This window comes from Dasypus novemcinctus, chromosome 2 (genome assembly GCF_030445035.2).
Source record: "Dasypus novemcinctus isolate mDasNov1 chromosome 2, mDasNov1.1.hap2, whole genome shotgun sequence".
NCBI lineage: Eukaryota > Metazoa > Chordata > Mammalia > Cingulata > Dasypodidae > Dasypus > Dasypus novemcinctus.
In genome coordinates this window covers 187,209,606-187,236,410 of record NC_080674.1, presented here as the reverse complement: position 1 = coordinate 187,236,410, position 26,805 = coordinate 187,209,606, and the positions used below count along the sequence as shown (strand labels likewise).

The 26,805-nt window shown below is 40.6% G+C and overlaps 1 protein-coding gene across 9 annotated transcripts in view; it reads left to right on the top strand.

The window, feature by feature from the left end:
• Positions 1-26,805, top strand: part of UIMC1 (ubiquitin interaction motif containing 1) — a 145,790-nt gene that overhangs the window by 19,242 nt on the left and 99,743 nt on the right. For 6 of the 9 annotated variants that reach the window (XM_004460011.4, XM_004460009.3, XM_071211184.1 and 3 more), the window contains exon 2: positions 16,458-16,612. In XM_004460011.4, coding sequence (XP_004460068.1) covers positions 16,466-16,612 — 147 coding nt within the window. In that variant the 5' untranslated portion in view covers positions 16,458-16,465. Of the gene's footprint in view, positions 1-3,570; positions 3,630-16,457; positions 16,613-26,805 lie in introns of all 9 variants that reach the window. The other 3 variants (XM_004460010.4, XM_058282722.1, XM_058282717.1) reach the window with 1 other exon arrangement.

Here is a 26,805-nt window from a genome sequence, read left to right as displayed (position 1 = left end):
TGAGGCTCTGGGCCTGGGTGTCATATTATCAGTCCAGAGATTCAAATCCCCTACATATATCTTAAACCCAGCACCAACTACAATTCCAATAAAGTAGCATGCAAGTCTTGTGAAAAGAGATCCCCTCTGAGTCCAATTCCATCACGCAGAAACACCAGCTCCAAAGAAGGGCCATCTGTCATGGCAGTGAACCCCTTCTGCCATGACCATAGAACCCGTGGGTCTCTTTATCCCTCAAAAGAACCAATACCTGGGGTTGTATCTACCTTATCTGTCTCTTAGACTCTGTTCAGTTGTACATAGGAGTATTCCTTCTGACAACCTCCAGACTCTTTTTTAGAGACTCACAGCCTTATAATCTCATTTCTCCTTTCCATTTCCCCCTTACATTAGGTCAAACAGCTTCCCGAAGTCATGTTATTATATGTAGACAGGGATATTCTGCTGATCCGCATTGAACCTTTAATTCAAGGTCATTTTCTAGTTGCATCTTCAGCTGGTATGTGGTAGTGATCCCTCGGTGCCAGGGAGGCTCATCCCCGGGTGTCATGTCCCACGCTGGGGGGAATGCATCGCATCTACACGCTGAGTTTGGCTGTGAGAGTGGCCACATTTGAGTAACATGAAGGCTGTCAGGAGGAAACCCCCAGGCGCAATGCTACTCTAGGCCTTGTTCTTATTGCAGGTGTATAGGCTCAAAAGTGTAGCCATTAGTATTAAGAGCCCACTGTTGGGCCCTCCTTCCTTCCTGGTTCTTGTCGTTGCACCTGGAGGATTGCCGCTGCTCTCCCAGGGCCCACAACAGTGACCCCCCGGCCAGGAGCCCAGTACCCCCCCAGCTGTTGTTTTTAATTGTTTCCACTATGAGTATATATAGACATTACCATATGTGTTCTTCTGTGTCCACTTGCATTCTTGTCATGAGGCACTGGGAAACTGTGTCACTTCTTTTGTTGTGTCATCTTGCTGTGTCAATTCTCCATGTGTGTGACATCACTCCTGGGCTGGCTGCGGTTTTTTTGTGTGTGGGACGGTTCTCCTTGTGGGGCACACTCCTTGCACGTGGGGCTCCCCTATGCAGGGGATACCCCTATGTGGTACAGTACTCCTTGCGTGCGGCAGCACTGCACATGGGCCAGCTTGCCACATGGGTCAGGAGGCCCTGAGTATTGAACCCTGTACCCTTCATATGGTAGGCGGACGCTCTATAAGTTGAACCACAGCCGCTTCCCACTGTTTAATTTTGAGGAGGTCCCATTTATCTATGTTTTCTTTTGTTTTGCATGCTTTGGGTATAAGGGCCAAGAAACCACCAACTACCACAAGGTCTTGAAAATGTTTCCCTACATTTTTTTCTAGTAGTTTCATGGTTCTTGTTTGTATATTTACACTTTGATGATCCACTTTGAGTTGATTCTTTTTTTTTTTTTAAAGATTTATTTATTTCCCCTTCCCCCCTGGTTATCTGTTCTGTGTCTATTTGCTGCATCTTCTTCTTTGGCTGCTTCTGTTGTCAGCGGCACAGGAATCTGTGTTTCTTTTTGTTGTGTCATCTTGTTGTGTCAGCTCTCCGTGTGGGCGGCACCATTCTTAGGCAGGCTGCACTTTCTTTCGCCCTGGGCCACTCTCCTTATGGGGCACACTCCTTGCATGTGGGGCTTCCCTATGCAGGGGACACCCCTGCGTGGCACAGCACTCCTTGTGCGCATCAGCACTGCATGTGGGCCAGCTCCACACGGGTCAAGGAGGCCCGGGGTTTGAACCTTGGACCTCCCATGTGGTAGACAGATGCCCTAACCACTGGGCCAAGTCCGCTTCCCTGAGTTGACTCTTGTACAGGGACTGAGATAGGGGTCCTCTTTCATTCTTTTGGTTATAGATATCCAGTTGTCCCAGCAGTATTTGTTGAAGAGACTGTTTTGTCTCATTAACATGGACTTGGTAGGTTTGTTAAAAACTAATTGACCATAAAGGTGAGAGTTCATTTGTGGTCCCTCAATTGTGTTCCATTGATCAGTATGTTTATCTTTATGCTAGTACCATGCTGTTTTGACTGCTGTAGCTTTGTAATGTTCAAGGTTGGGCAGTGAAAATCTTCCCATGTCACTCTTCTTTTTTTTAAAGGTTTATTTTATTTACTTATTCCCCCCCCTCATTTGCAATCACTTTCTGCTCTCTGTGTCTGCTTGTCTTTTCTTTAGGAGGCACCAGGAACCAAACCTGGGACCTTCCATGTGGGAAAGAGCTTCTCAATTGCTTGAGCCACCTCAGCTCCCTGGTTTGTTGTGTCTCTTATTGCCTTTCCTCTTTGTCTCTTTGTAGTGTTACCTTGTTGTGTTAGCTCACTATGCCTGCCTGTCATGCCAGTTCACCTTCTCCAAGAGGCATCGGGAAGTGAACCCTGGACCTCCCATGTGGTAGGCGCAATCCCAATTGCTTGAGCCACATCTGTTCCCCATTGTTTTTCTTTTTTAGAATGCTTTTGGCTATTCAGGGGCACTTTCCCTTCCAACTGATGTGGTAATCACCTTTTCTGTTTCTGTAAAGAAGGCTGTTGGAATTTTGTTTGGTAATGCACTGATTCTGTAAATCAGGGTAGGATTGACATCTTGACAATATTTAGTTTTCTAATCCATGAACACAGAATGTCTTTCTGTTGGTTTAGGTCTTTTAAAATTTCTTTTAGCTTTGTTTCATAGTTTTCTTCATATAGGTCCTATACTCCATTGGTTAAAGCGATTCCTAGGTATTTGAGTCTTTTTCTTGTTATTGAAAATGGATTTTTTCCCCCTGATTTCCTCCTCAGATTGTTCAATACAAGTATACAAAAACATTACTGATTTTTGCATGTTGATTTTAATCCTGCCACTTTTCAGAACTTGTTTATTTGCTCAAGTAGCTTTGTTGTAGACATTTCAGAATTTTCTAAATTTAGGCTCATGTCATCCTGAGTAGTGAGAGTTTTACTTCATCTTTTCCTATTGGATGCCTTTAATTTTTTTTTCTTGTCTAATTGTACTAGCTAGTATAATGTTGAATAACAGTGGTGACAGTGGGCATCCTTGTCTTATTCCTGATCTTAGAGGGAAAACTTTCAACCTTTCTCCATTGAGTTTGATGTTGGCGGTGTGTTTTTCTTTTTTTTCTTTTAAGATTTTGTTTATTTATTACCCACTCCTCACTCCTCCATTGTCTGCTCTCTGTGCCCATTCACTGTGCATTTGTCTGTGTCTGCTTGCATTCTTGTCAGCAGCACCGGGAATCTGTGTCTCTTTTTGTTGCGTCATCTTGCTGCAATAGCTCTCTGTGTGTGCGGCGCCACTTCTGGGTAGGCTGCGTTTTTTACACATGGGACGGCTCTCTGTATGGGGCGCATTCCTTGCGCTTGGGATTCCCCTACGTAGGGGACACCCCTGTGTGGCACGGCACTCCTTGCATGCTTCAGCACTGAGTATGGGCCAACTCACCACACAGGTCAGGAGACCCTGGGTTTGAACCCTGGACCTCCCATATGGTAGGCAGATGCTCTATCATTTGAGCCAAATCCACTTCCTTTGTTCTTTAATGTAGGTATTCAGAGCTACAAATTATCCTCTCAAGACTGCCTTTGCTGTATCCCATAAGTTCTGGTAAGTTGTGTTCTTATTTACATTTGTCTCAATATATTTACTGAATTCATTTGCAGTTTCTTATTTGACCGATTACTTGGAGTGTGGTGTTCAGTGTTTACACATTTGCAAATTTACCTTTTTCCTGTCTGTTGTTGATTTCCAGTTTCATTCTGTTATGATCTGAGAAGGTGCTTTGTGTAATTTCAGTGTTTTTATATTTATTGAGAGCTGCATTGTGCCCTAACATGTTGTCTGTCCCTAAGAAGGATCCATGGGCACTTGAGAAGAATCTGAGTTTGGATGCAGTGTTCCAAATGCTGTTCGTTAGGTCTAACTCATTTATCATATTGTTCAACTTCTCTGTTTCCCTGTTGATCTTCTGTCTAGTTCTATCTAATGATTTGAGTGGGGTTTTGAAGTCTCCAGTGATTATTGTAGAGATGTCTATTTCTCCTTTAAGTTTTGCCAGAGAATGTCTCATGTATTTTGGGGAACCCTGGTTAGGTGCATTGATATTTATGACTGTTATATCTTCCTAAAGGCTTATTCCTTTTATTAATATATAATGGCATTCTGTGTCTCTTATAATTTTTTTGTATTTAAGGTCTGCTTTGTCCGATATTAGTATAGCTACCCTTGTACTGTTTTGGTTACTATTTGCTTGGAGTATCTTTTTCCAACTTTTGACTTCCAGCTTGTTTGTATCCCTGGGTCTAAGCTGAGTCTCTTCTGAATAGCATCTGGATGCGTCATGTTTTTATCCATTTTGTCAGCCTATATCTTTTCATTGCTGAGTTTAATCCATTCACATTCAATGATATTATTGTAAATGCATTATTTGCTTCCACCATGTTATTCTTTGGTTTTCATATGTCATATCATATTTTTGTTTGTCTTTTTATTCTTTAGGTTATCCTTTCTTATTATTCTTTCTTCTGTACTGGCCTTCAAGCCTCTCTCCTGTCTTTTCTTTCAGGCTCTAAGGCTTACTTTAATATTTTCTGCAAAGTTGGGTTATTTTTCAAAGATCTCTCTTTAGTTTCTGTTTGAGTATATTTTATACTCATCTTCATATTTCAAGGACATCTTTGCTGGTTACAGAATTCTTGGCTGGCAGTTTTTCTCTTTCAGTCTTCCTAATTGTATCATACCACTGTCTTCTTACCTCTGTGGTTTCTCATGAGAAATCTGTGGAAAGACTTACTGGGCGTCCCTTGTATGTGGTGGTTTGCTTATCCCTTACTGCTCTCAGAATTTACTCTTTTCTTTTTCATTTTACATTCTGAGTATCATGTGTCTTGTTTTTAGTAGGCCTATTTGGATTTATTTTGATTGGAGTTTGGTGGCCTTCTTGGACATGCAGGTTCATTTCTTTCATGAGAGTTGGGAAATTTTCAGCTATTATTTACTCAAATATACTACCCGCCCTTTTCCCATTCCTTCTTTTGGAACTCCCATGACACGTATGTTGCTGTGTTTTGTATTATCATTCAACTCCCCGAGCCCATGTTAAATTTTTTCCATTCTTTTCTCCCTCTGTTCTTTCCTCTCTTCAATTTGAAGTGTAATGTTTTTGGTATTACTTATTCTTTCTTCTATCATTTTGAGTCTGTTGTTGTATCCTCTAAAGTGTTTTTTTTTTCAAAGATTTATTTATTTATTTCTCTCCCTTTCCCCCCCACCCCGGTTGTCTGTTCTCTGTGTCTGTTTGCTGCGTCTTCTTTGTCCGCTTCTGTTGTTGTCAGCGGCACAGGAATCTGTGTTTCTTTTTGCTGCGTCATTTGTTGTGTCATTTCTCCGTGTGGGCGGCGCCATTCTTAGGCAGGCTGCACTTTCTTTCGCGCTGGGCGGCTCTCCTTATGGGGCGCACTCCTTGCGTGTGGGGCTCCCCTATGCAGGGGACACCCCTGCGTGGCACTCCTTGCACGCATCAGCACTGCGCATGGGCCAGCTCCACATGGGTCAAGGAGGCCCGGGGTTTGAACCTTGGACCTCCCATTTGGTAGAAGGACGCCCTAACCCCTGGGCCAAGTCCACCACCTCTAAAGTGTTTTTGATCTCACCTATTGTGTTTTTCCTTCCTATGACCTCTGTTTCTTTTCTATTCATGATTTATAATTCTTCTTTGTGCTTGCTCATTGTCTTCTTGATGTTGTTCATCTCTTTAGCCATACTGTCTTTCAGCTCATTAATTTGATTTTGGAAATTTGTGCACATCTTGCTGATTAGTTTTCTAAAATTCTGTGTCTTTTCTGGGGCTTTGATATATTCCTTTTCCTGGGCCATGTCTTCCATTTTCTTCGTATGGCTCATAATTTTTTGCTGATGTCTACGCATCTGATAATGATGTAGTTTACCCAGATTCTCGATTTCTCTATTATAGGGATTTAGTGGTAGGAGGCTGTGTGTTACTGCTGCTCTTTGATTCTTGGTTCAACTTGGATTATATGATTGACCTTGTTAGTTGCCAAAACTGGTCTGTGGATCCAGTAATGGGTTGCAGATCTGCTTCCTAGGCCCTTGGGAGGGAGGCTCTAAAGCCCAGAAAAAGCCTCTCTAACGTACTTATTTTTAATTTTCTCGCTTGCACTACCTTGGTATGTAGCAGATGGTGCTCTTTGACAGGCCTTTTAGTTCACTGCCTGATTACAGTGTTTTTGCTGTAGCAGACTGCATCTATGAGATAGAAGATCCTGCCTGGAGGCTGAGAGCCTTGTAATTCACACTTTCTTAGCAACAGTTCTCCAGCCTTCTGTGGCAGCCCCCTCCCTTTTCCAGGTATGAAATAATTCAACTCCCCGCCCCCCCCACCGCATTCTCAACAGTCAGTGCCTGTTAGTAGACAGGGTGATTGTTAGGGTTGAATTTCTTTAGTTCCTTGAAGGCTCCCAAGGCAAACAATGGCACAGCCTACCTGGCCTGGAAGGGCTTGTGAACACAGCAGACCAAATTTGTGGGTTAACAGGTGAATCAGCTTTAGGCTATGTCCTTCTCTGTCCACTTTCCTGGGGAGGTACATCTTCAACAATCAGTCCCGGCTAGAAGAGAGGGAGACTGAGAGTGTAGGATTTCTCCAGTCCCGTGTTGTCTCCCATGGTAAACAATGGTGTGGTCTTACCTGGCCTGGAAAGGCCGAGTGGGACACAGCAGACCAGATTTATGGGTTAGATGCTCTCAGCCTTAGGGTGTTTCCCTCTCTATTTCCTTTCCTGGGGTGGTGGATCCCTGGTACCCCCTTTGTCTGTAGTAGGTTCAGAGGCTTGAAAATTCTTAAGTGTCTTTAGTGTGGGGAAGGGTGCCAGCAATAGCAGCTGCTGGGTTCAACTCACAGATTTTGCGGTTGCGATTCCCCTCCTTTGCCTCTCTCTGTTCTTAGTGGTGTCCATTCTTTGCCTGGTGTACATTACCCTGGAAGATCTTTTCTAGGCTGTCTCAGGGTGTCCTCTAGTTATTTTTCTAGAGAAGAATAGAGTCCTGTGTCTTTCTAGTCTGTCATCTTCCCAGAAGTTGTCTTTTTTTTTTTTTTTCTTCTCAGTTTCATTTATTTCTGCTGTATCTTTATTATTTCGTTCCTTTTACTTGCTTTGGGATTAGTTTGCTGTTCATTTTCTAGATCCTCCAGCTGTGTAGTTAGGTCATTGATTTTAGCTCGCTCTTCTTTTTTTATTTCTCTCCCCTTCCCTGTGCGCTGTGCCCCCCCCCCCCGCAGTTGTCTGCTTTCTGTGTGCATTTGCTGTGTGTTCTTCTGTGTTTTCTTGTCAGTGGCACCTGGAATCTGTGTCTCATTTTGTTGTGTCAGCTCTTCGTGTGTGCAGTGCCACTCCTGGGCAAGCTGCATTTTTTTTTCATGCTGGACGTCTCTCCTTACGGGGTGCGCTCCTTGTGCATGTGGGCTCCCCTAGGCGGGGGACACCCCTGCGTGGCAAGGCACTCCTTGTGCGCATCAGCATTGTGCGTGGGCCAGCTCATCACATGGGTCAGGAGACCCTGGGTTTGAACCCTGGACCTTCCATGTGGTAGGTGGATGCCCTATCCATTGGGCCAAATCCACTTCCCTCTTCTTTTTTAATGTAAGCATTGAGGGTTATAAATTTCCCTCTCAGCAGTACCTTCACTGCATCCCACACTTTCTGATATGTTGTGATCTTGTTTTCAATTGCCTTGAGGTATTTGTTGATTTCTCTGTTTCTTCTTTGACCCACTGATTATTTAAGAGTGTGTTGTTTAATCTCCATATGTTTGTGAATTTTCCCTTTTCCTGACTGTTGATTTCCAACATTACCCATTATGAACAGAAAAAATGCTTTGAATAATTTCGATCTTGTTGAATTTCTTGAGGTCTGCTTTGTGACTCAACATACAGTCTTTCCTAGAGAAAAATCCATGAGCACCTGAGAAGAATGTATATCTTGCTGTTTTGGGGTCAATGTTCTGTATATGTCTATTAGGTTTAGTCCATTTATAATATTATTTAAGCTCTCTGTTTCTTTATTGATTCTCTTCCCAGATGTTCTGTCCAATGATGAGAGTGGTGTATCGGTGTCTCCAGCTCTAACTGTAGAGACATCTGTTTCTCCTTCCTATTTTGCCAGTGTTTGCTTCTTGTAATTTGGGGTATCCTGGTTGGATACATAGACATTTATGATTTTTATTTATCCCTGGTGCTTTGCCCATTTTATTAATACATAATGTCCTTCCTTGTCTCTAATAACTTATTTGCTTTTCTTGTCTATTTTCTGTTTCATCCACTGTATGTATAGCTGCTCCAGCTTTTTTTTTTTTGGTACTTTATGTGTGGAATTTTTTTTACATCTTTCAATGTCAATCTGTTAGTATCCTTGGGTATGAAGTGAGTCTCTTGTATATAGCATATTGATTATGTTCCTTATCCATTCTGCCAGTCAGTGTGTTTTGATTGTGGAGTTTAATCCATTAACACTCATTATTATTACTCTAAAGGCTGTTCTTCACCCATTTTAACCCCTGGATTTTATATATCATATTTTATTTTCATCAGTATTTTCATACTTTCAGTTAATTTTACTAAGAGAATATTTCTGTGTTTTCTTTCCAACCTCTCTCTTCTGTCTTTTTTTGCAGGCTGTAGCACTCCCCTTACTATTTTCTGTAAAGCTGTTCTGTTGGTTACACCTCTCTCAGTTTCTGTTTATTTGTGAATATTCTAAATTCACCTTTATTTTTGAAAGACTTTCTTCAAGGATATAAGATTCTTGGTTGGCAGTTTTTCTCTTGTAGTATTCAAATATATAATACCATTGTCTTCTTGCTTCCATTGTTTCTAATGAGAAATCAGCACTTAATCTTACTGGGTATCCCTTGTATGTGATGTATTGCTTTTCTCTTGCTGTTCATAATATTTTCTTTGTGTTTGGTTTTTGACATTCTAATTAGTATGTGTCTCAGAGTAGGTCCATTTGGCTTTATTTGTATGGGAGTAAATTGTGCTTCTTAGATATAGTTATCTGTGTTCTTCAATAGGGTTGGGAAATTTTGTACCACTGTTTCTTCAGATATTCCTTCTGCCCCTTTTCCCTTCTCTTCTCCTACTGGGACACCCATGACACGTATGTTTGCGTGCTGGTTGCCATCATTTAGTTCCCTGAGACCCTGTTCAGTTTCCATTATTTTAGCTGATCTTTTGTATGTTCACTTTCGTAGGTCATGTCTTCATGCTCACTGATCCTTTCTTCTTCCTTTTCAAATCTGCTGTTACATACCTCCAGTGTATTTTTAAAATAAATTTTATTGATACATATTAATAAAGCATACAATTCATCCAAGGTGCACAATCAATGGAAGTTGCTGTAATCTCAGTTGTGCCTATATCACTTTAGTCATTATTAGAGCATTTTCATTATTTAAATATTAATAATACTAAGCAAAAATAAACAAAGAAATAAACAAGAAAAGCCCTCACCTTTAGGAAGTTAGAAGTTCCAGCTAGAGCAATTATGCTAGACAAAGAAAAGGCACCTGAATAGGAAAAGAAGAAGTAAAACTTTCACTATTCACTGATCACATGATCCTATATGTAGAAAATCCTGGAAAATCCACAACAAAACTACCAGAATTAATAAATGAGTGCAGCAAAGGCAGAGTAGAAAGTTAGTGTACAAAAATCAATAGCATTTCTATACACTACTGATGTGCAATCTGAGAGGAAATAAGAAAAAAAATTTCATCTATAATAGTGAAAAAAACAATCAAATATTTAGGAGTAAACTTAACCAAGAACATAAAGGACCTGTATTCAGAAAACTACAAAACATTGCTAAAAGAAACTAAAGAAAACTTTAATAACTGGAAGGGCATTCTGTGTTCTTGGATTGGAAGACTAAATACCATTAACATGTCAATTCCACCCAAACTGATTTACAGACTTAATGCAATCCTAATAAAAATCCTAATAACCTTTTTTGCAGAAATTGAAAAGCCAATAATCATATTTATTTGGAAGCATCCCAGAAGCAAAAAATGTCTTAAATGTCTTGAAAAGACAAAGAAGTTGGAGGACTCTCACTTCCTGACTTTAAAGCATATTACCTAGCTTCAGTGGTAAAAACAGCATGGTACTGGCAGAAGGACAGATATATTGACCAATGGAACTGAATCAAGAACTCAGAAATTGACCCTAACACCTATAGTCAAGCAATTTTTGACAAGACTGTTAAACCCACCCAGCTGGGCCAGAACAGTCTATTCAACAAATGGTGCTGGGAGAACTGAATGGCCATATTGAAAAGAAAGAAAGAGGACTCCTATCTCACATCTTATTAAATATTAACTCAAAATGCATCAAGTACTTAAATATAAAAACAAACATAAAACTCCTAGAAGAAAGTATAGGAAAACATCTTCAAGACCTTGTGGTTGGCAGTAGTTTCTTATACCTTATGCCCAAAGCATGAGCAACAAAAGAAAAAATATATAAATGGGACCTCCTCAAAATTCAACACTTTTGCACCTCAAAGGACTTTGTCAAAAGGGTGAAAAGCTAGCCAATTCAATGGGAGACAGGGTTCGATAATCACATTTCTTGTAAGGGTTTAATATCCATGATCTATAAGGAGATCATAAACTCAACAAGAAAGACAAGGTATCTGATTAAGAAATGGCCAAAAGACTTGAAAAGACAGTTGTCCAAAGAAGAAATACAAATGGCGATGGAACACATGAAAAATTGTTTAACATCACTAGCAATAAAAGAAATGCAAATCAAAACTGCAATGAGATATCATTTCACACCTACTAGACTGGCCGCTATTAAAAGTCCAGTGTATTTTTTATTTCATTTATTGTACCTTTCATTCCCATAAGATCTGCTGTTTTCTATGTATGCTTTCAAATTCTTTGCTGTCAACCAGTGTTCTTTTTTTTTTGTCTTTATTTTTACATTAAAAAAATATGAGGTCCCCATATATCCCCCACCCCCGTCACCCCACTCCTCCCCCCATAACAACAACCTCCTCAATCATCATGAGACATTCATTGCATTTGGTGAATACATCTCTGAGCACCGCTGCACCTCATGGTCATTGGTCCACATCATAGCCCACACTCCCACAGTCCACCCAGTGGGCCATGGGAGGACACACAATGTCCAGTAACTGTCCCTGCAGCACCACCCAGTCAACTCCAAGTCCTGAGAACGCCCCCACATCACATCTCTTCCTCCTACTCCTTACCCCCAGCAGCCACCATGGCCACTTTCTCCACACCAATGCCTCATTTTCTTTGATTACTAATCATAATAGTTCATGAATAGAATATCAGTAAGTTCACTCTAATTCATAATCCATTCCTCCTTCCTGTGGACCTTAGAATGGTTGTGTCCACTCCACATCTATATTAAAGGTGGCTTAGATTCCACATGGATGCTGGATGCAATCCTCCTGCTTTCAGTTGTAGGCACTCTTGGCTCCCTGGTGTGGTAGTTGACCTTCTTCACCTCCATGTTAGCTGAGTGGGGTAAGTCCAATAAACCAGAGTGTAGGAGTTGCAAGTCTGTTGAGGCTCAGGGCCTGGCTATCACATGGTCAGTCCAGAGATTCAGGTCCCCTGGGTATACATTAAATACCAGCACCAACTACAGTTCCGATAAAAGTAACAGGAGAGACTTGTGGACAAAGACCGCATCTAAGTCCATCTCCATCACACACAAACACAAACACAAACTCCAAAGTAGGACCAACTGAGATGGCACTGAACTCCATCTGCCATGACTATAGAACCTATGGGTCTCTGTAGCCCTTAGAAGAACCAGTATCTAGGGTTGTATCTACTTTATCTGTCTCTGGGACTCTGCTCAGGTGTGCATAAGGGCAACTCCTCTGATTAACCTCCCAGCTCTTTTTGGAGACTCATAGTCATATAAACTCATTTGTCCTTTCCATTTCCCCCTTTTATTCAGGTCAAAAAACATTTTTAACTCCTGGTATTATATGTAGATTGAGATATTCTGCTGGTCCGAGTTGACCCTTTTATTCAAGGTCATTTTCTAGTTATATCCTCAGCTGGTACTTGGTAGTAATCCCTTGGTGCCAGGGAGGCTCATCCCCGCAAATCATGTCCCACGCTGGGGTGGGGGAGGAAGGGGCAAAAATTTACATGCTGAGTTTGGCTTTGAGACTTCAACCAGTGTTCTTACTATCCTTAATCTCTTTAGCCATCTCATTAAATTTATTAAGGAGATATGTTTGAACATCTGTTATTAGTTGTTTCAACTCCTTTATGTCAGCTGGAGGCTTATCTTGTTCCTTTGGGCTGTCTTCTTGTTTCTTGGTATGGATTGTAATTTTTTGTTTTTGTCGTGGCATCTGGCTTATTAGATATATTTATTTTTGGTGCAGTTTTTCACTTTAGGACATTTTCTTGCCCTTTCTCCATTGCTCGTTGCATAGTAGGAGCTGAGGATGCAGTTGGTACATTGCCCCAGGAACTGATGAAGCTTCTCCCACCTTTCTCCCCTGCTAGGAATAGGGATGGAACCACAGCTGTGTGTAGTAATCCAAGCCATGCAGCCCGAGAATGTCTGTAGTTGCCCAGAGAGACTGATTAAGCTTCACGTCCCTTCCTCTTCTGCCTGGGTTGGGATGGAGCAGCAGGTGTCAACAGCATCCTAAGCCCTGCAGTTCAAAACTGACCAGGTAGACTAGCATAGTTCTGGCCCCCCTCTTCCCATGCCAGAGATAAGAGTTTAACTCTCCAGAGTGCCCAACAATCTATAATCTTTGTGCGTCAGAAGTGCCTGCAGTTGCCCTGAGAGCCTGAGGGACTACTGTCCTTTCTGCCCTTTAATGGGTGGAGATGGAACCACAGGCACCCAACAAAGTAGTCTGTGCAGGCTGAAAGCACCTGCAGTTGTCCAGGGAGGCTTGGAAAATGCAAGACCCCTTCTATCCTATGAAGGTGGGTGGGGGAATATCCCCAGGCACTCAACAAACCAGTCTGTGAGGGCTGAAAGCACCTGCAGTTCCCCAGAGAGACTAATGAACCATAGCTTCCCTCCTGTCCTATTGGGGGTAGGGATGCTGCTACAGGTATTTGAGTATCTAGTCTGTGTGGGCTCAAAGCTCCTGCTTCTGCCCAGAGAGGCTGAAGAAACACCAGCCCCCTCCTGTCCTGTGGGGGAGTTGCCAGGATGGTGTGGAAAGCATTCAACAAACCAGTCCATGCTGGCTGAAAGCACCTGCAGGTATCCAGAGAAACTGGGGAAGCACTGCTCCTCTCTTGTCCTGTTAAGGTTGGGGGTGGAGCCATGGCACTCAGCAGCTGACCAGAAAGGCAGAGGAAACATAGCTCCCCTCCTATTCTGTTGGGGTCTAGGGATAGAGCTACAGGTATCCCAGTATCCAGTCTGTACAGGCTGAAAGCAACTGTAGTTGTTCAGAGAAGCTGAAGAAACAGCATACCCCCTCCTATGCTATGTGAGTGGGTATGTGTGGATGGAATCCAGGGGGCTCAACAAACAAGTCTGTGCAGACCAAAAGCATGTGGCAGTTGCCAGGGAGGCCGAGGGAACATAGCTCCCCTCCTATCCTGTTGGGTGGGGGATAGATTTTCTGGTGTCCAGCTTTCCTATCTTTTGACCAGAAGTGCCTGCATTTGCCCAGAGAGACTGGTGCAATTCCCCCAGCTTCCTTCCCAATGGAGGTGGGGCTGGGACATAGCCTAAGGTTGCAATCCAATCTGGGTGGAAAGAAGCCAGTTCCTATCCTTATTGTGATTTTCAACCAGCTCCACTCCCCTTCAAGCTAGGGGCAGAGTTAAAATGGTGACTACTGGCCTCTTTCCGATTTGAACAGGTTCAAACTTTAGCTGTTGTTAATATTATACTTTAGCCAGCTCAATTTATTGATCAATAGCTGAAGTCGGTCCCCGACCATCTCTTCCTCCCCCATTTTTCAGAAATGGAGTTTCCAACTCCAGTCGTGGAATAGTTCCTGTGGTGGCTTGTACTGCCAGTGGTGGATGGGCCCCAGCCTCTGTGGCATGGAGTGCTCTACTCACGAATCTTCACTGCAGATTGGCAGTCTCCTCTTTCCATTCTTTCAAGGATGTTGCAGGATGCTCCTCTGGTCTCCTGGGCCCCCCCAAGCAGGTGCATTAGTTAGCTCTGGGTGATTACTTACTGCCCTGTAGGATGAGCTATCTCTTGGAATACTCTGATGCCATCTTGCGCTCCCCTTCCTTTATATTTAACTTTCTGAGAAACTGCCAAATTTTGTAGGTTTACCGTTTTACTTTCGGTGGTAGTTTGATATTTTTTATGAATTCCAAAAAGAGATATTGATTATGTTTGTAAGCTGGTCTGTTCCTTTGGGCATGATATCCTTTGATTGTATTAGATTTAGCTGAGATGACTTTGATTAAATTATGTTAAGGTTAGGGCTTTGATTTGATGACATCATTAGGGCATGCAGGGTTGAGTTCCCGCCTCCTTGGTGGTCTGTGTAAATGGACACTCAGTCAAGAACATGGAAGTAGATACATAGAGAAGAAGAGAGACAGCTCCATAGACACGGCAGAGGCCCTAGGAAGAGAGATGAGCCGATAGTTTGCAGCTGAAGAGAACAGAGCGTCTCAGAAGCCCTGAGAGACAAGCCTTATGCCAGCCTACAGCTGAGATCAGAAGAAGCTGGGCCCACTGAGTCTTTAGAGGAAGAGGAAGGCTGAACCCTGAGACATTGCCTCCATCTTGCTTCAACACATGGCAGCAGTTTGGTGAGAAAGTAACTTTGAACTGGACTCTTTAGGGCCTTGTAACTCTAAACTTCTACCCTTAATAAATACCCTTTATAAAAGTCAAGAGATTTCTGGTACTTTGCATCAACACCCCTTTTGGCTGACTAATATACCTTCCCATCACAGAGATTTCTGTTTCTCCACCTTCTCTTCAACACTTATTTTCCGGGTTTTTTTGTTCGTTTGTTTTATTTTTAATAGTGATCCTAGTGGGTTGAAGTGGTATCTCATTGTGATTTTGCTTTGCATTTTCCTTATGGCTAATGATGTTGAGTATCTTTTTATGTACTTGCCATTTTTATATCTACTTTAGAGACATGTGTTTTCAGGTCCTTTGCCCATTTCTTAATTCTCTTTTTGCGATTTATCGTTGTCAGGAGTGCTTTATGTATTCTGGATATTAAACCCTAATCAGGTATGTGATTTGCATCTATTTATTCAGATTGTGTCGTTTGTCTTTTTACTTCCTGGATAATATCCTTTGATGCACAAAAGTTTTAACTTTTGATACTCTCCAGCTGATGTGATTTTTCTTTGGTCACTCAGGCTTTTGGCATAAAGTCTTGAGAACCCATTGCCTAATACAAAGTCCTAAAGATATTTTCCTGTGTTTTTTCCCAAGAGTTTTATAATTTTAGCTGTTGCATTCAGGTTGTTGATCCAATTTGAGTTTTTTTTTATGTATAGTGTAAGGTAGGAGTCCACTTTCATTCTTTTGTATGTGGATGTCCAGTTGTCCCAGCACCATTTGTTGAAGTGACTTTTTTTTTTAGATTTAAAAAAAAAATTTATTTCTCTCCCCTTCCCTGCCTCCCCCCGCCCCCCAGTTATCTGCTGTCTGTGTCCATTCGCTGTGTTTTCTTCTGTGTCTGCTTGTATTCTTCTCAGCAGCACCGGGAATCTGTGTCTCTTTTTGTTGCGTTATCTTGCTGCATCAGTTCTGCGTGTGTGCGGTGCCACTTTTTTGCGCTGGACAGCTCTCTGTATGGGGCATGCTCCTTGCGCGTGTGGCTTTCCTACGCGGGGGACACCCCTGTGTGGCATGGCACTCCTTGCCTGCAGGCAGCACTGCGCATGGGCCAGCTCATCACATGGGTCAGGAGGCCCTGGGTTTGAACCCTGGGTCTCCCATGTAGTAGGCGGATGCTGTATCCGTTGAGCCAAATCTGCTTCCCTGAAGTGACATTTATTTCCTCATTGAGTGAACTTGGCTCCCCTGTCAAAAATCGATTGGCCATAAAGGTATGGGTGTTTTTAAAATGTCTACCTGGTGAACTGGTGAATGTGAAAAGTGGTAAGCTAAGGAATTTAGAATACATTATTGTTTTAATAGCTATTGAAAATACAGAACAGAGATGAGATGTATATATATACATAAAATGTATATATATTGAGACATATATATATATATTTACTTTTTCTCTATAGAAAAGAATAGGATTTTTAAGGACTGGTAGAAAAGTTCAGAAAGCCAATTTTACTTTTGACTAGATCAATATTTTTGATTTTTATATGATCAAAATGAGTAACATCTAGAAAAATTATTCTTTGAGTACATTATTATCCTTTCTTGTATTTTAGAGAAAAGGATGCCAAGGAGAAAGAAAAAACTTAAAGAAGCCTCTGAATCTCAGAACCTGGAGAAGAACGATGCGGAAACTAGCAGTTCTGTCAGTGTGAAGAGGAAGCGAAGGTTTGAAGATGCATTCATTGTGATATCGGATAGTGATGGAGAGGTCAGTAATTTGAAGAGGGGAGCTATAGGTTTCAAACTACACCTTCTTATCCATGGGAACTTTTTTTTTTTTTAATTCATTTTTTAAAAAATATTACATTAAAAAATATGAGGTCCCCATTCACCCCCACTGCCCCCACCCCACCACTCCCCCCACAGTAACACTCTCCCCCATCATCATGACACATCCATTGCATCTGGTGAGTACATCTCTGGGCATCGCTGCACCCCATGGCCTGTGGTCCACACCATAGCCCACACTCTCCCACGTCCATCCAGTGGGCCATGGGAGGACATACAGTGTCTGGCAATTGTCCCTGCAGCACCACTCAGGACAACTCCAAGTTCCGAAAATGCCTCCACATCTCATCTCTTTCTCCCATTCCCCGCCCCCAGCAGCCACCATGGCCACTTTTTCCACACCAATGCCATATTTTCTCGATTATTAACCACAATAGTTCATGAATAGAATATCATGCAGTCCACTCTAATCCTTACTGTATTCCTCCTTCCTGTGGACCTTGGTTTGGTTGTGTCCATTCCACATCTATGTCAAGAGGGGACTTAGATTCCACATGGATACTGGATGCAATCCTCCTGCTTTCAGTTGTAGGCACTGTAGGCTCCATGGTGTGGTGGTTGACATTCTTCTACTCCATGTTAGCTGAGTGGGGTAAGTCCAATAAATCAGAGTGTAGGAGGAACTTTGTTTTGAGAATGTACATTAATGCCAGCTAGTCAGATGATGTAGTTTCTGTTCAACTTGGTTTTGATTTGGAAATGGAAGACTTACTTAAAAGAAAATAATGTTTGAAGATGTATCATGATTTTTAGTTTTGTAATATGTTGACTCAGTGACATTTTAATACTATTTGAATAATTTAATCACATGTTAAACTCATTTGTATGTGACTGAAATGAGAACGAGGATGTATATTGGCTTTTTAGTCTCTAGATATTTCTATCCAATATGGTTAACAGCTAGCCACTTACGGATATTTCAGTTTAAATTAGTTAAAATTAATTGAAATGGGCTCTCTCTGTCTAGAGTGGCATGCACCAAATCTTGGTGTGTATTTCTATCTTTCTTTCCCATTTCTCAGCAAGCTCTGTTCCTTCATTTCCCAGATAAATTCTTTTTACTGGCCTAACTTAAAAAAAAAAAAAAGAAATGAAATGAAAAAAACTAGTTCCTTTGTTGTACCAGTAACAGTTTAGGTGCTCAGTATCCACATGAGGTTAGTGTCTAATGTATTGGACAATACAGCAGTGGAACATTTCCCTCATTGCAGAAAGCTTATCCTTTCTGTAGTGCCCTAGAGCAATGCCCGTTTACTCATTTCTGTAGTTTACTACCTGGCTATATGTCACATCTAAAAGGTAATGAACTAATTCATTATTTTCCTCCAAATTTCTTTCTCTTCCTCCTATATCTTTTATCTCATTTAATAGTAGAACTCTAATTTGCCTCAAGCTAGAAAGCTCAGAATTACCTTTGTCTTATCTCTGCCATTTTTCACTCCTAATTGGTCATCACATTCTTTAATTTTTACCTCTTACATGACTCTCAGATCTATTTTTTCCTTTTCCATTTTCATTTCTTTTCCTGATTATCTGTTATTTGGGTTCTTGCAATACCCTCTGAATTGATCTTCAGTTTTTCCTGTTTACATTTCATTTAGCTTACTAAAGCTTTCCTTTGAGAATTTAGATTTTAGGTCTTTGCACTGGCCTGCTTAAAAATTATTGGCCCCATAATCCCTACAAGATCAATTTAGAACTTTTAACATGGTCTCTTCTATAAGAACTTTCACAGTCTAATCTCATTTATATTATTTTCAGCAATATATTAGTTTCCTTGTCTCCTTAACAAGACTGTTAACACTTCAAAATCCAGTTTGACAAGAAAAAATTATATTTTGTTATATTTTCATAATTAGCAAGATTGAACACATTTTCACATCTTTTTCAGGTATATGTTTCTCTTTTATGAATTTCTTCATTGTGTCTTTAGTCTAGTTTTAATTAGAATTTTGTCCTAAACAGTTTTTTAACATGTAAAAGTATAAATAAAACAAAACAGCCCATCAGTTCAACTCCTTGTATAACTTTTCTTAATATTACAAAAACAGAAGTTTTCATATATATATGTATCTTTATATACATATATGTTAAAAAATTAAAATGGTATAGAATAGTATAAAAAGCAGTTTGTCTTTCTATCCTGTCCCTTAGGGTACATTTAATGAAAAGCAACCATAGGCAACAGTTTCTTCTGTATTCTTCCAGAAAAATAAAATGTTTATGCGTTATGTTATCAATAAAAATTTGTATAGGATAGGAATTATCTTAACACACACTGTTTTGCTTTTTTCACTTAATATATCTTGGAGCTCTTTCTATGGCAGCATATATAAATCTACCTTATTAAAAATTTTTCGAAATACGTCATATAGAAGAGTGTATAAAGTGCAAATGCATAATTAAAAAAATAAAGTAGGGAAGCGGACATGGCTCAACCAATAGAGTGTCTGTCTACCATATGGAGGGCCCAGGGTTCGATCCCCAGGGCCTCCTGACCCATGCGGTGAGCTGGCCCGTGCGCAGTGTTGCCGTGTGCAAGGAGTGCCGTGCCATGCAGGGGTACCCCTGTGTAGGGGTGCCGGATGTACAAGGAGTGCACCCTGCAAGGAGAGTCACCCTGCATGAAAAAAGTGCAGCCTGCCCAGGAGTGGCGCCGCACACACAGAGAGCTGATGCAGCAAGATGACGCAACAAAAAAGAGATGCAGTTTCCCAGTGCCGCCAGATAATGCAAGCAGACGGAGAAGAACACACAGCGAATGGACGCAGAGAGCAGACAATGGGGGGGGGGGGAAGGGGAGAGAAATAAATAAAATTAAAAAAAAAAAATAAAGTGAATACTTTTTACCCACCACCTTAGTAGCTGTCTTGCTTTATCTGTTCTCCCCCGATTACATCCCTTTGCATCCATCTAAAGGTAGCCATTGTATTTATCTTTTTGTGCCTTTCTTTAGAATTTTACCACCTTTATGTGTATCACTAAATAGTGTATGTATATGTGGAAAAACTGTGTATGAAGCACAAGCCCAGATGTGAAGGAAAGAGCAATATTGTATTTATTAACTGAAGGCTCTTAGGAAAGAAAAAGCTAACAGAAATCCAAGGCATATAGTGTTGGTTTTCCTTCCTGAGAGTTTGCAGGAGCCCCCTTCTGGGAATGTAAGTAGGCAATTCCTGGAAAACATAAGGCTCTCTGGTAGGGCTCTGATTTGCATCAGCTTCTGGATTGACAATTAGGAGAGTGGGCTGCTCACTTTTTATTGTATTTTAAGCTTAGTGTGATATACTTTCAATTTTATAAATAAGTGAAAGTGCAATACTTCTTGAAGGGTAGACTTAGTATTCTTACCTGATTTAGGCAGCAGAGATGGAGGGAAGAAACCAAATACAGATAAGAGTTTGGGCTGGGCTTGCCCCACGACATTTAAAATTCAGGTTAAAAAGGTGTGCACCTAGGGATGACATTCCTCATTATGTTTGTCCTTTTGAATTATACTGCTTCATTGTGAATTTATTGCCCTCCTTATGCCTAATAGCTGACTTCCTGGGATCTCTTTTCATGGTTCTCCTGGGGTTTTAGTGCCCGCTATCCTGGTATGTATCTCTGTTTCCTAGATCCTCTGTTTTCATCTTTTTCTCCTACTTTGATGGAGCACATCCTTTTGTAACTTATTGAGAAAAGTTGGATGGAAAGTAAATTTTTTTGACCCTTACATATCTTAAAATATCTTGTTTTATCCTTACACTTGATTGATAATTGGCCAATTACAGAATTCTAGATACCAGAGGATTTTCCTTTTAAAATTTGAATGGAGGCTCTATTGTCTTCTTGGACATTATGGAAAAGTTCAAATCCATTCTAAATCCATGTCCTTTGTATGTGCTCCCCCAATTCTCAGAGGGGTGTAAAATCGTCAGTATTGTGAAATTACATGATGTGTTGTTGATGTGGATCTATTTTCATCCGTTGTACTAAGGTCAGGGGCTCTTTTCATGTGTAGTGTGTATACTCTCTCTGAACTTTTTCTTGAATAATTTCTTTGATGATTTATTCCATCCTCTTTTCTCTCTTTGGAACTTCTGTAATTTAGTTGTTGATCCTCTTGGACTGATTGTCATTTTCATCTTTTCTCTCCTTTTATCTGTCTCCTTGTCTTTTGTTCTACTTTCTGGGAGATTTTCTCCATTTTACTGTCTAATTTTTCTAACATAAATTTCATTTCTACTATCATGTTTTTCTAATATCCTAGAGTTCTTTCTTGCTCTCTGAATACTCCTTTTTTTTTTTTTTTTTTGAATAACATTCTGTCATTTCATGGATACAATAGCTTTTCTTTTTTCTTTGGGTATAGTAATGATAGTTTATGAAGTTTTCTTTCTTTCTTATAAAATCTGTTTTCTCCAAGTTGCTACTTTTTGTTTGCTCTTTTGTTGGTTTTGGTTTCTGTATTCATATTGGATGCATTCCTTGGATAGCTGTTATTTTTTGTATGTTTATATTTAAAAGTGAGGGACTAGAAATGGTTGACATCTCTGAGCACATGAGTGGGGCTAGTCAATTTTGAGCTGTAGTATAGGGAGGTGATTCTTAATTGTGATTTGTCCCTCACCAGGGGAAATTTGCCAGTGTCTGGAGATATTTTTGATTGTTATAACTTGAGGGGGTGCTATAATGCATAAGACTACCCCTTACAACAATGAATTAATTACCTGGCCTAACATGCCAACAGTGCTGAGGTAGAGAAATCCTGATATATGGTTATCTAGAGAGCCGTTTTTGGAGGAGGCTCTCCCTTCCATGCAGTTAGTATCTTTATGTCTCCTTTTTGCTTGGAGAGATTTCCCAGAGCAGAGTTTCAATATCTGTTAAAAGTGAAAATAAGGGACTTCTGGGAAGATGGTAGACTAGGAAGACACAGGACTCTCTCCTCTCCCGGAAAAGTAGCTAGAGGACAGTTAGAAACAGCCTGGGAAAAAATGTTCCAGGGTTTAGGACCCCAGGGGAAGGCTGAACACCACCCAGAAGGAAGAGGGGCGAAGGTAAAGAACCTCTAGCCCAAAACTGAGTTAAAGCCGAAGTTGAAGCTGCTGGCACCCTCCCCCACCCTGTAGGCAATTTTGAATTCTTAGGCCTTGGGGCCAGTGGCTACAGGCAAAGGGAGCTGCAGGGATCCATCTCCCCCAGAAATGGGAGAAAGAGGGGCACAGCCTAAGGCTGACTCGGCTTTTGTCCTGCAAATTTGGTCTGTTTTGTCTCCATGAGCCCTTCCAGGCTGGATGGGGCTGTACCATTGTTTCCTTTGGAAGCCAGCACAGGACTAAAGAGATCCCACCCTGTCAATCACTCTCTCTACTGTCCAGGACTGGTTGAGGATGCAGAGGGGGGTGGAATTATTTCTTACCTGAGAAAAGAGAGTGGACTGCCAACAAAGGTTGGAGAAGAGCCCCTGAAAAAGTTTGAATTACAAGGTTCTTACCCTTCAGGCAGCAGGATACTTTCTCACATTGATCTGGTCCATGTTGCAGCAAACACACTCCAACCAGGCTTTGAACTGAGAGGGCTGCCAGAGAGCATCATCTGCTGACTGACCAATGAAGTGCACGTGAGGAAACTGAAAGTAAATAAGTGAAAGAGGCTTTTTCTGGCCTTTACAGTCTTCCTCCCCAAGGCCCTTGGAAGCAGGTCTGCAACCCATTGCTGGGTCCATGGCCCAAATTTGAGTAACTAACAGGGACATCCCAAAGACACAGAACAGGTTGGAATCAGAGAACAGCAGTAACACACAGCCTCCCGCCACTAAATCCCTAAGAAAGAAAAACTGAGAACCCAAGTAAATGTACCATCCTATTCAGATGCCTAGACATCAGCAAAAAAAATAAGCCATACTAAGAAAATGGAAGAAATGTCCTAAGCAAAGGAATATATCCAAGCCCCAAGTGAGACACAAGATTTGAGAAAGTGATCAACAAGAATCATACAAATTTCCAAAATCAAATTAATGAGTTGAAAGACAATATGGCTAAAAAGATAAAAGACATCAGAAAGACACTGAGTGAGCACAAAGAAGAATTTGTAAACCTGAATAAAGCATCAGAGCTCATAGGAATGAAAGACATGATAGGTGAGATAAAAACCACATTAGAGGCATACAACAGGATACACAAAATGGTAAAAGAAAGAATAAGTGATATCAAAGAACAGTAAATTGAAGAGAGAAAAGTGTGGGTACAATTGAGCAGGGGCTCACAGAGTTGAATGATTACACAGTGCTACAACATATGTGTTATGGGAGTGTAAGAAGAAAAGAGGGAGAAGGGGCAGAAAGAGTATTTGAGGAAATAATGGCTGAAAATTTTCCAACTTTCATGAAAGAAATGAACTTACATGTCCAAGGAGCATGGCACACCCCAATCAGAATAAATCCTAATAGATGTACTCCAAGACATGTTACTCAGAATGTCTAATGGCAAAGATAAAGAGAAAATTCTGAGAGCAGCAAGGGAGAAGCAAACCATCACATACAAGGGAAGCCCAGTAAGACAGTGCAGATTTCTCATCAGAAACCATGGAGGTGAGAAGACAGTGGTATGATACAATTAGGATACTGAAAAAGAAAAACTGCCAGCCAAGAATTCTTTATTTAGCAAAATTGTCCTTCAAATATGAAGGTGAGTTTAAAATATTCACAAATAAACAGAAACTAAGAGAGTTCATAAAAACATATATATATATCTGCCTTTTTTGGAAGTATTACAGAGAGCTTACAGCTAAGAGAGACAGGAGAGAGATTTGGAGGAGATTGTAGAAGGCAGGACTAGCAGAAAGGATAACCAAAAGAGAAAAAAGTACAGGCAAAAATAAGACATAACTTATGAAAACCAAAGAATAAATTGGTGGAATTAAATAATACCTTTACAGTAATATCACTGAATGAATGGATTAGCCCTCTTTCCCCCCTCAGGCAAAAGATATAAGCTTACAGAATTGTGATGGTTAGGATAATGTATCAGTTTGGCCAGGTGATTATGCCCAGTTTGGTCAAGCAAGCACTGGGATAACTGTAATACAAGGGCATTTATGGACTTTAGTCACCATTGACTTTACTGCAGTGGTAAATCATAGATAGCTGATTACAGTTACAGCAGTCAGGGAGATTGCCATCAGCAAGGAGTGACACTTTATGCAGTCAATTGAATGCCTTAAAAGGAGAAGTGATTCCAGCATTGAGTGAGAATTTCTCGGCTCATTTTTGGAGAGCCAGCGTCTCCCAGAATCGTCAGGGACCTTCACTGGACTTTCATTAGAGCCCCTGGTTGCAGCCTGCCTTTGGAACCTGGACTTGTGCATCCCCACGGTTACATGAGAGGCTTTGATAAAAATCTCTTACTATTGACATATATCTCTTGTTGATTTGTTTCCCTAGAGAACCCTAACTAATACAAGAATGGATAAAAAAGCATGAGCCGTCAATATGCTGCCTATAAGACACTCACCCTTAGACCCATGGATACAAACCAGCTGAAAGTCAAAGGTTGGAAAAACATTCCAAATAAGTAGTAACCAAAAAAGACCAGGGGTAGCTATACTAATGTCAGACAAAATAAACTTTAAATGCAAAAAGTTATACGAGATACAGAAGGCCATTGTATATTAATAAAAGGGACAACCCACCAGGAAGAAATAACAATCCATAAATATTTATGTACCTAACCAGGGTGCTCCAAAATATATGAGGCAAACTCTGGCAGAACTGAAGGAAGAAATAGACATCTCTACAGTAATAGTTGGAAACTTCAACCCACCACTCACATCACTAGGAAACAGAAAATTGTGCAGTATCAAAAATGAGTTACACCAGGGGTTCTTAACCTTTTTTGTTCCGTGGGCCCCTTTGCCAGTCAAGTGAAAACCATGGATCCCTTTCAGAATGTTGTAGCAGATAGTTTTACTATACTCAACATTGGCATGTCTTTAAATTAAATTTTAGGATTATTCAAAGTTTTGTTTTACAACTTTCCCGTAATTTCAGTACTTGATAACCTAACATGGTTCAACATCTATTCAACGGTCATTTTCAGCAAACATTTAGAAATTCAAGTTTTCCCGTGGTACCATAAAATCATCTTTGCTGTCCTTTTCAACGTTTTTGCAGGCAGTTATCCACTGCACTCAAAACATGCTACATCAAAATAAAAATCATACTAAGTCCACGCTGTACTGTGTATTATTTAATAAATACATAGAATAAATATATCACACCTGCACCAACATGTCTGCACAAGAATAACATTGTTTTGAATTTTTCTTTTTCTTTCTTTTTTTTTTAAATCTGGTTGCATCATCGTCTTTTTGGTGTGTCACTTTGCTGCATGGGGCCTTCTGCCTCTCCAGGTCTGGGATGGCTTTTTTATTTTTTTACCAGGAGGTCCCAGGGATTAAACCCGGGTTCTCCATATGGAAAAAGGGAGCTCAGTTGTTTGAGCCACAGCCCCCTCCCTGAATTTTCAGCTGAAGCTCATGAACCCATGAAATCTTACCATGGACCCCCAAGGGGTTGCTGGTTAAGAACCTCTGAGCTAGACCGAACAGACATAAACAGAACATTGCATCCCACATCAGCAGGTTATACATTCTCAAGTGCTCATGGATCTTTCTTCAGGAGAGACTACATGTTAGGTTACAAGGCAGGTCTCAATAAATATAAAAAGATTGAAATTATACAAAGCACCTTCTCAGTCATAGTGGAATGAAACTGAAAAATTAACAATATATGGAAAAGGGGAAAATCTGCAAATGGTAGAGGCTGAACAACACACTCCTAAACAATCAGTGAATCAAAAAAGAAATTTTAAGTGAAATTAGTTAATATAGTGGGATGAATGAAAACGAGAACACAGCTAATCAAAACGTATGGGAAATGGCTCAAGCGGTTGAGTGCCTGCTTCCCACATGGGAGATCCTGGGTTTGGTCCCCAGTGCCTTCTAAAAACAAAAGCAAACAAATGAAAAAACCAACTCAGGGGAGCCGATATGGCTCGGTGGTTGAGTGCTGGCTTCCCACATACAATATCCCCGGTTCATTCCCTGGCCCCAGTACCTCAAAAGAAAAAAACACAAAACAAAAAGTATGGGATATAGCAAAGGCAGTGCTGACAGGAAAATATAGCCCTAAAACCCTATATTGAAAAAGAAGAAAGAGCTAAAATCAAATATCTAACTGAACAACTGAAGAAACTAGAAAAAGAACAGCAAACAAGGTAAGAAATAAAGATAAGAGCAGAAATAAATGAATTTGAGAAAAAAAAAATAGAGAAAATCCACAAAACCAAAAGCTGGTTCTTTGAGAAGATCAGTAAAATTGACAAACCCTTAGCTAGAATAACAAAGAAAGAACGAAAGAAGGTGCAAATAAAATCAGAAATGAAAGGGGAAAGTTATAACTGACCCCACAGAAAAAGAGAGGGTATTTTGAGAAACTGTATGCCAACAAACCAGACAACCTAGATGAAATGGACAAATTTCTGTAAATGCACAACCAGCCTACGCTGATGCTATAAGAAATACAAGAACCCAAGAAACCAATCACATTTAAAGAGATTGAATCAGTCATCAAAAATCTCTCAACAAAGAAAAGTCCAGGACTAGATGACTTCACTGATGAATTCTGCCAAGATTTTTGAGAAGAATTAACACCAATCATGTTTAAACCCTTCCAAAAAATTGAAGAGGTAGGAAAATTACCCAACACATTTAATGAAGCCTACATCACCCTAATACCAAAGCCAAAGAAAAATACTACAAGAAAAGAAAAATTGCAAACCAGTCTTTCTAATGAGCATAGATGCCAAAATTCTCAACAAGATACTTGCAGATACAATCCAATAGCATATCAAAAGACTCTTACACCACAACCAAGTGGGATTTATTCCTGGTATGCAAGGGTGGTTCAACATAAAATCAATTAAAGTGATACACCACCTTAACAAATTGAAGGGCACAAACCACATGATCATCTCTTTTGATTTAGAAAAAGCATTCAACAAAATCTAGCATCCTTTCTTGATAAAAACACTTTGAAAGTTAGAAATGAAGGAAAATTCCTCAGTATGA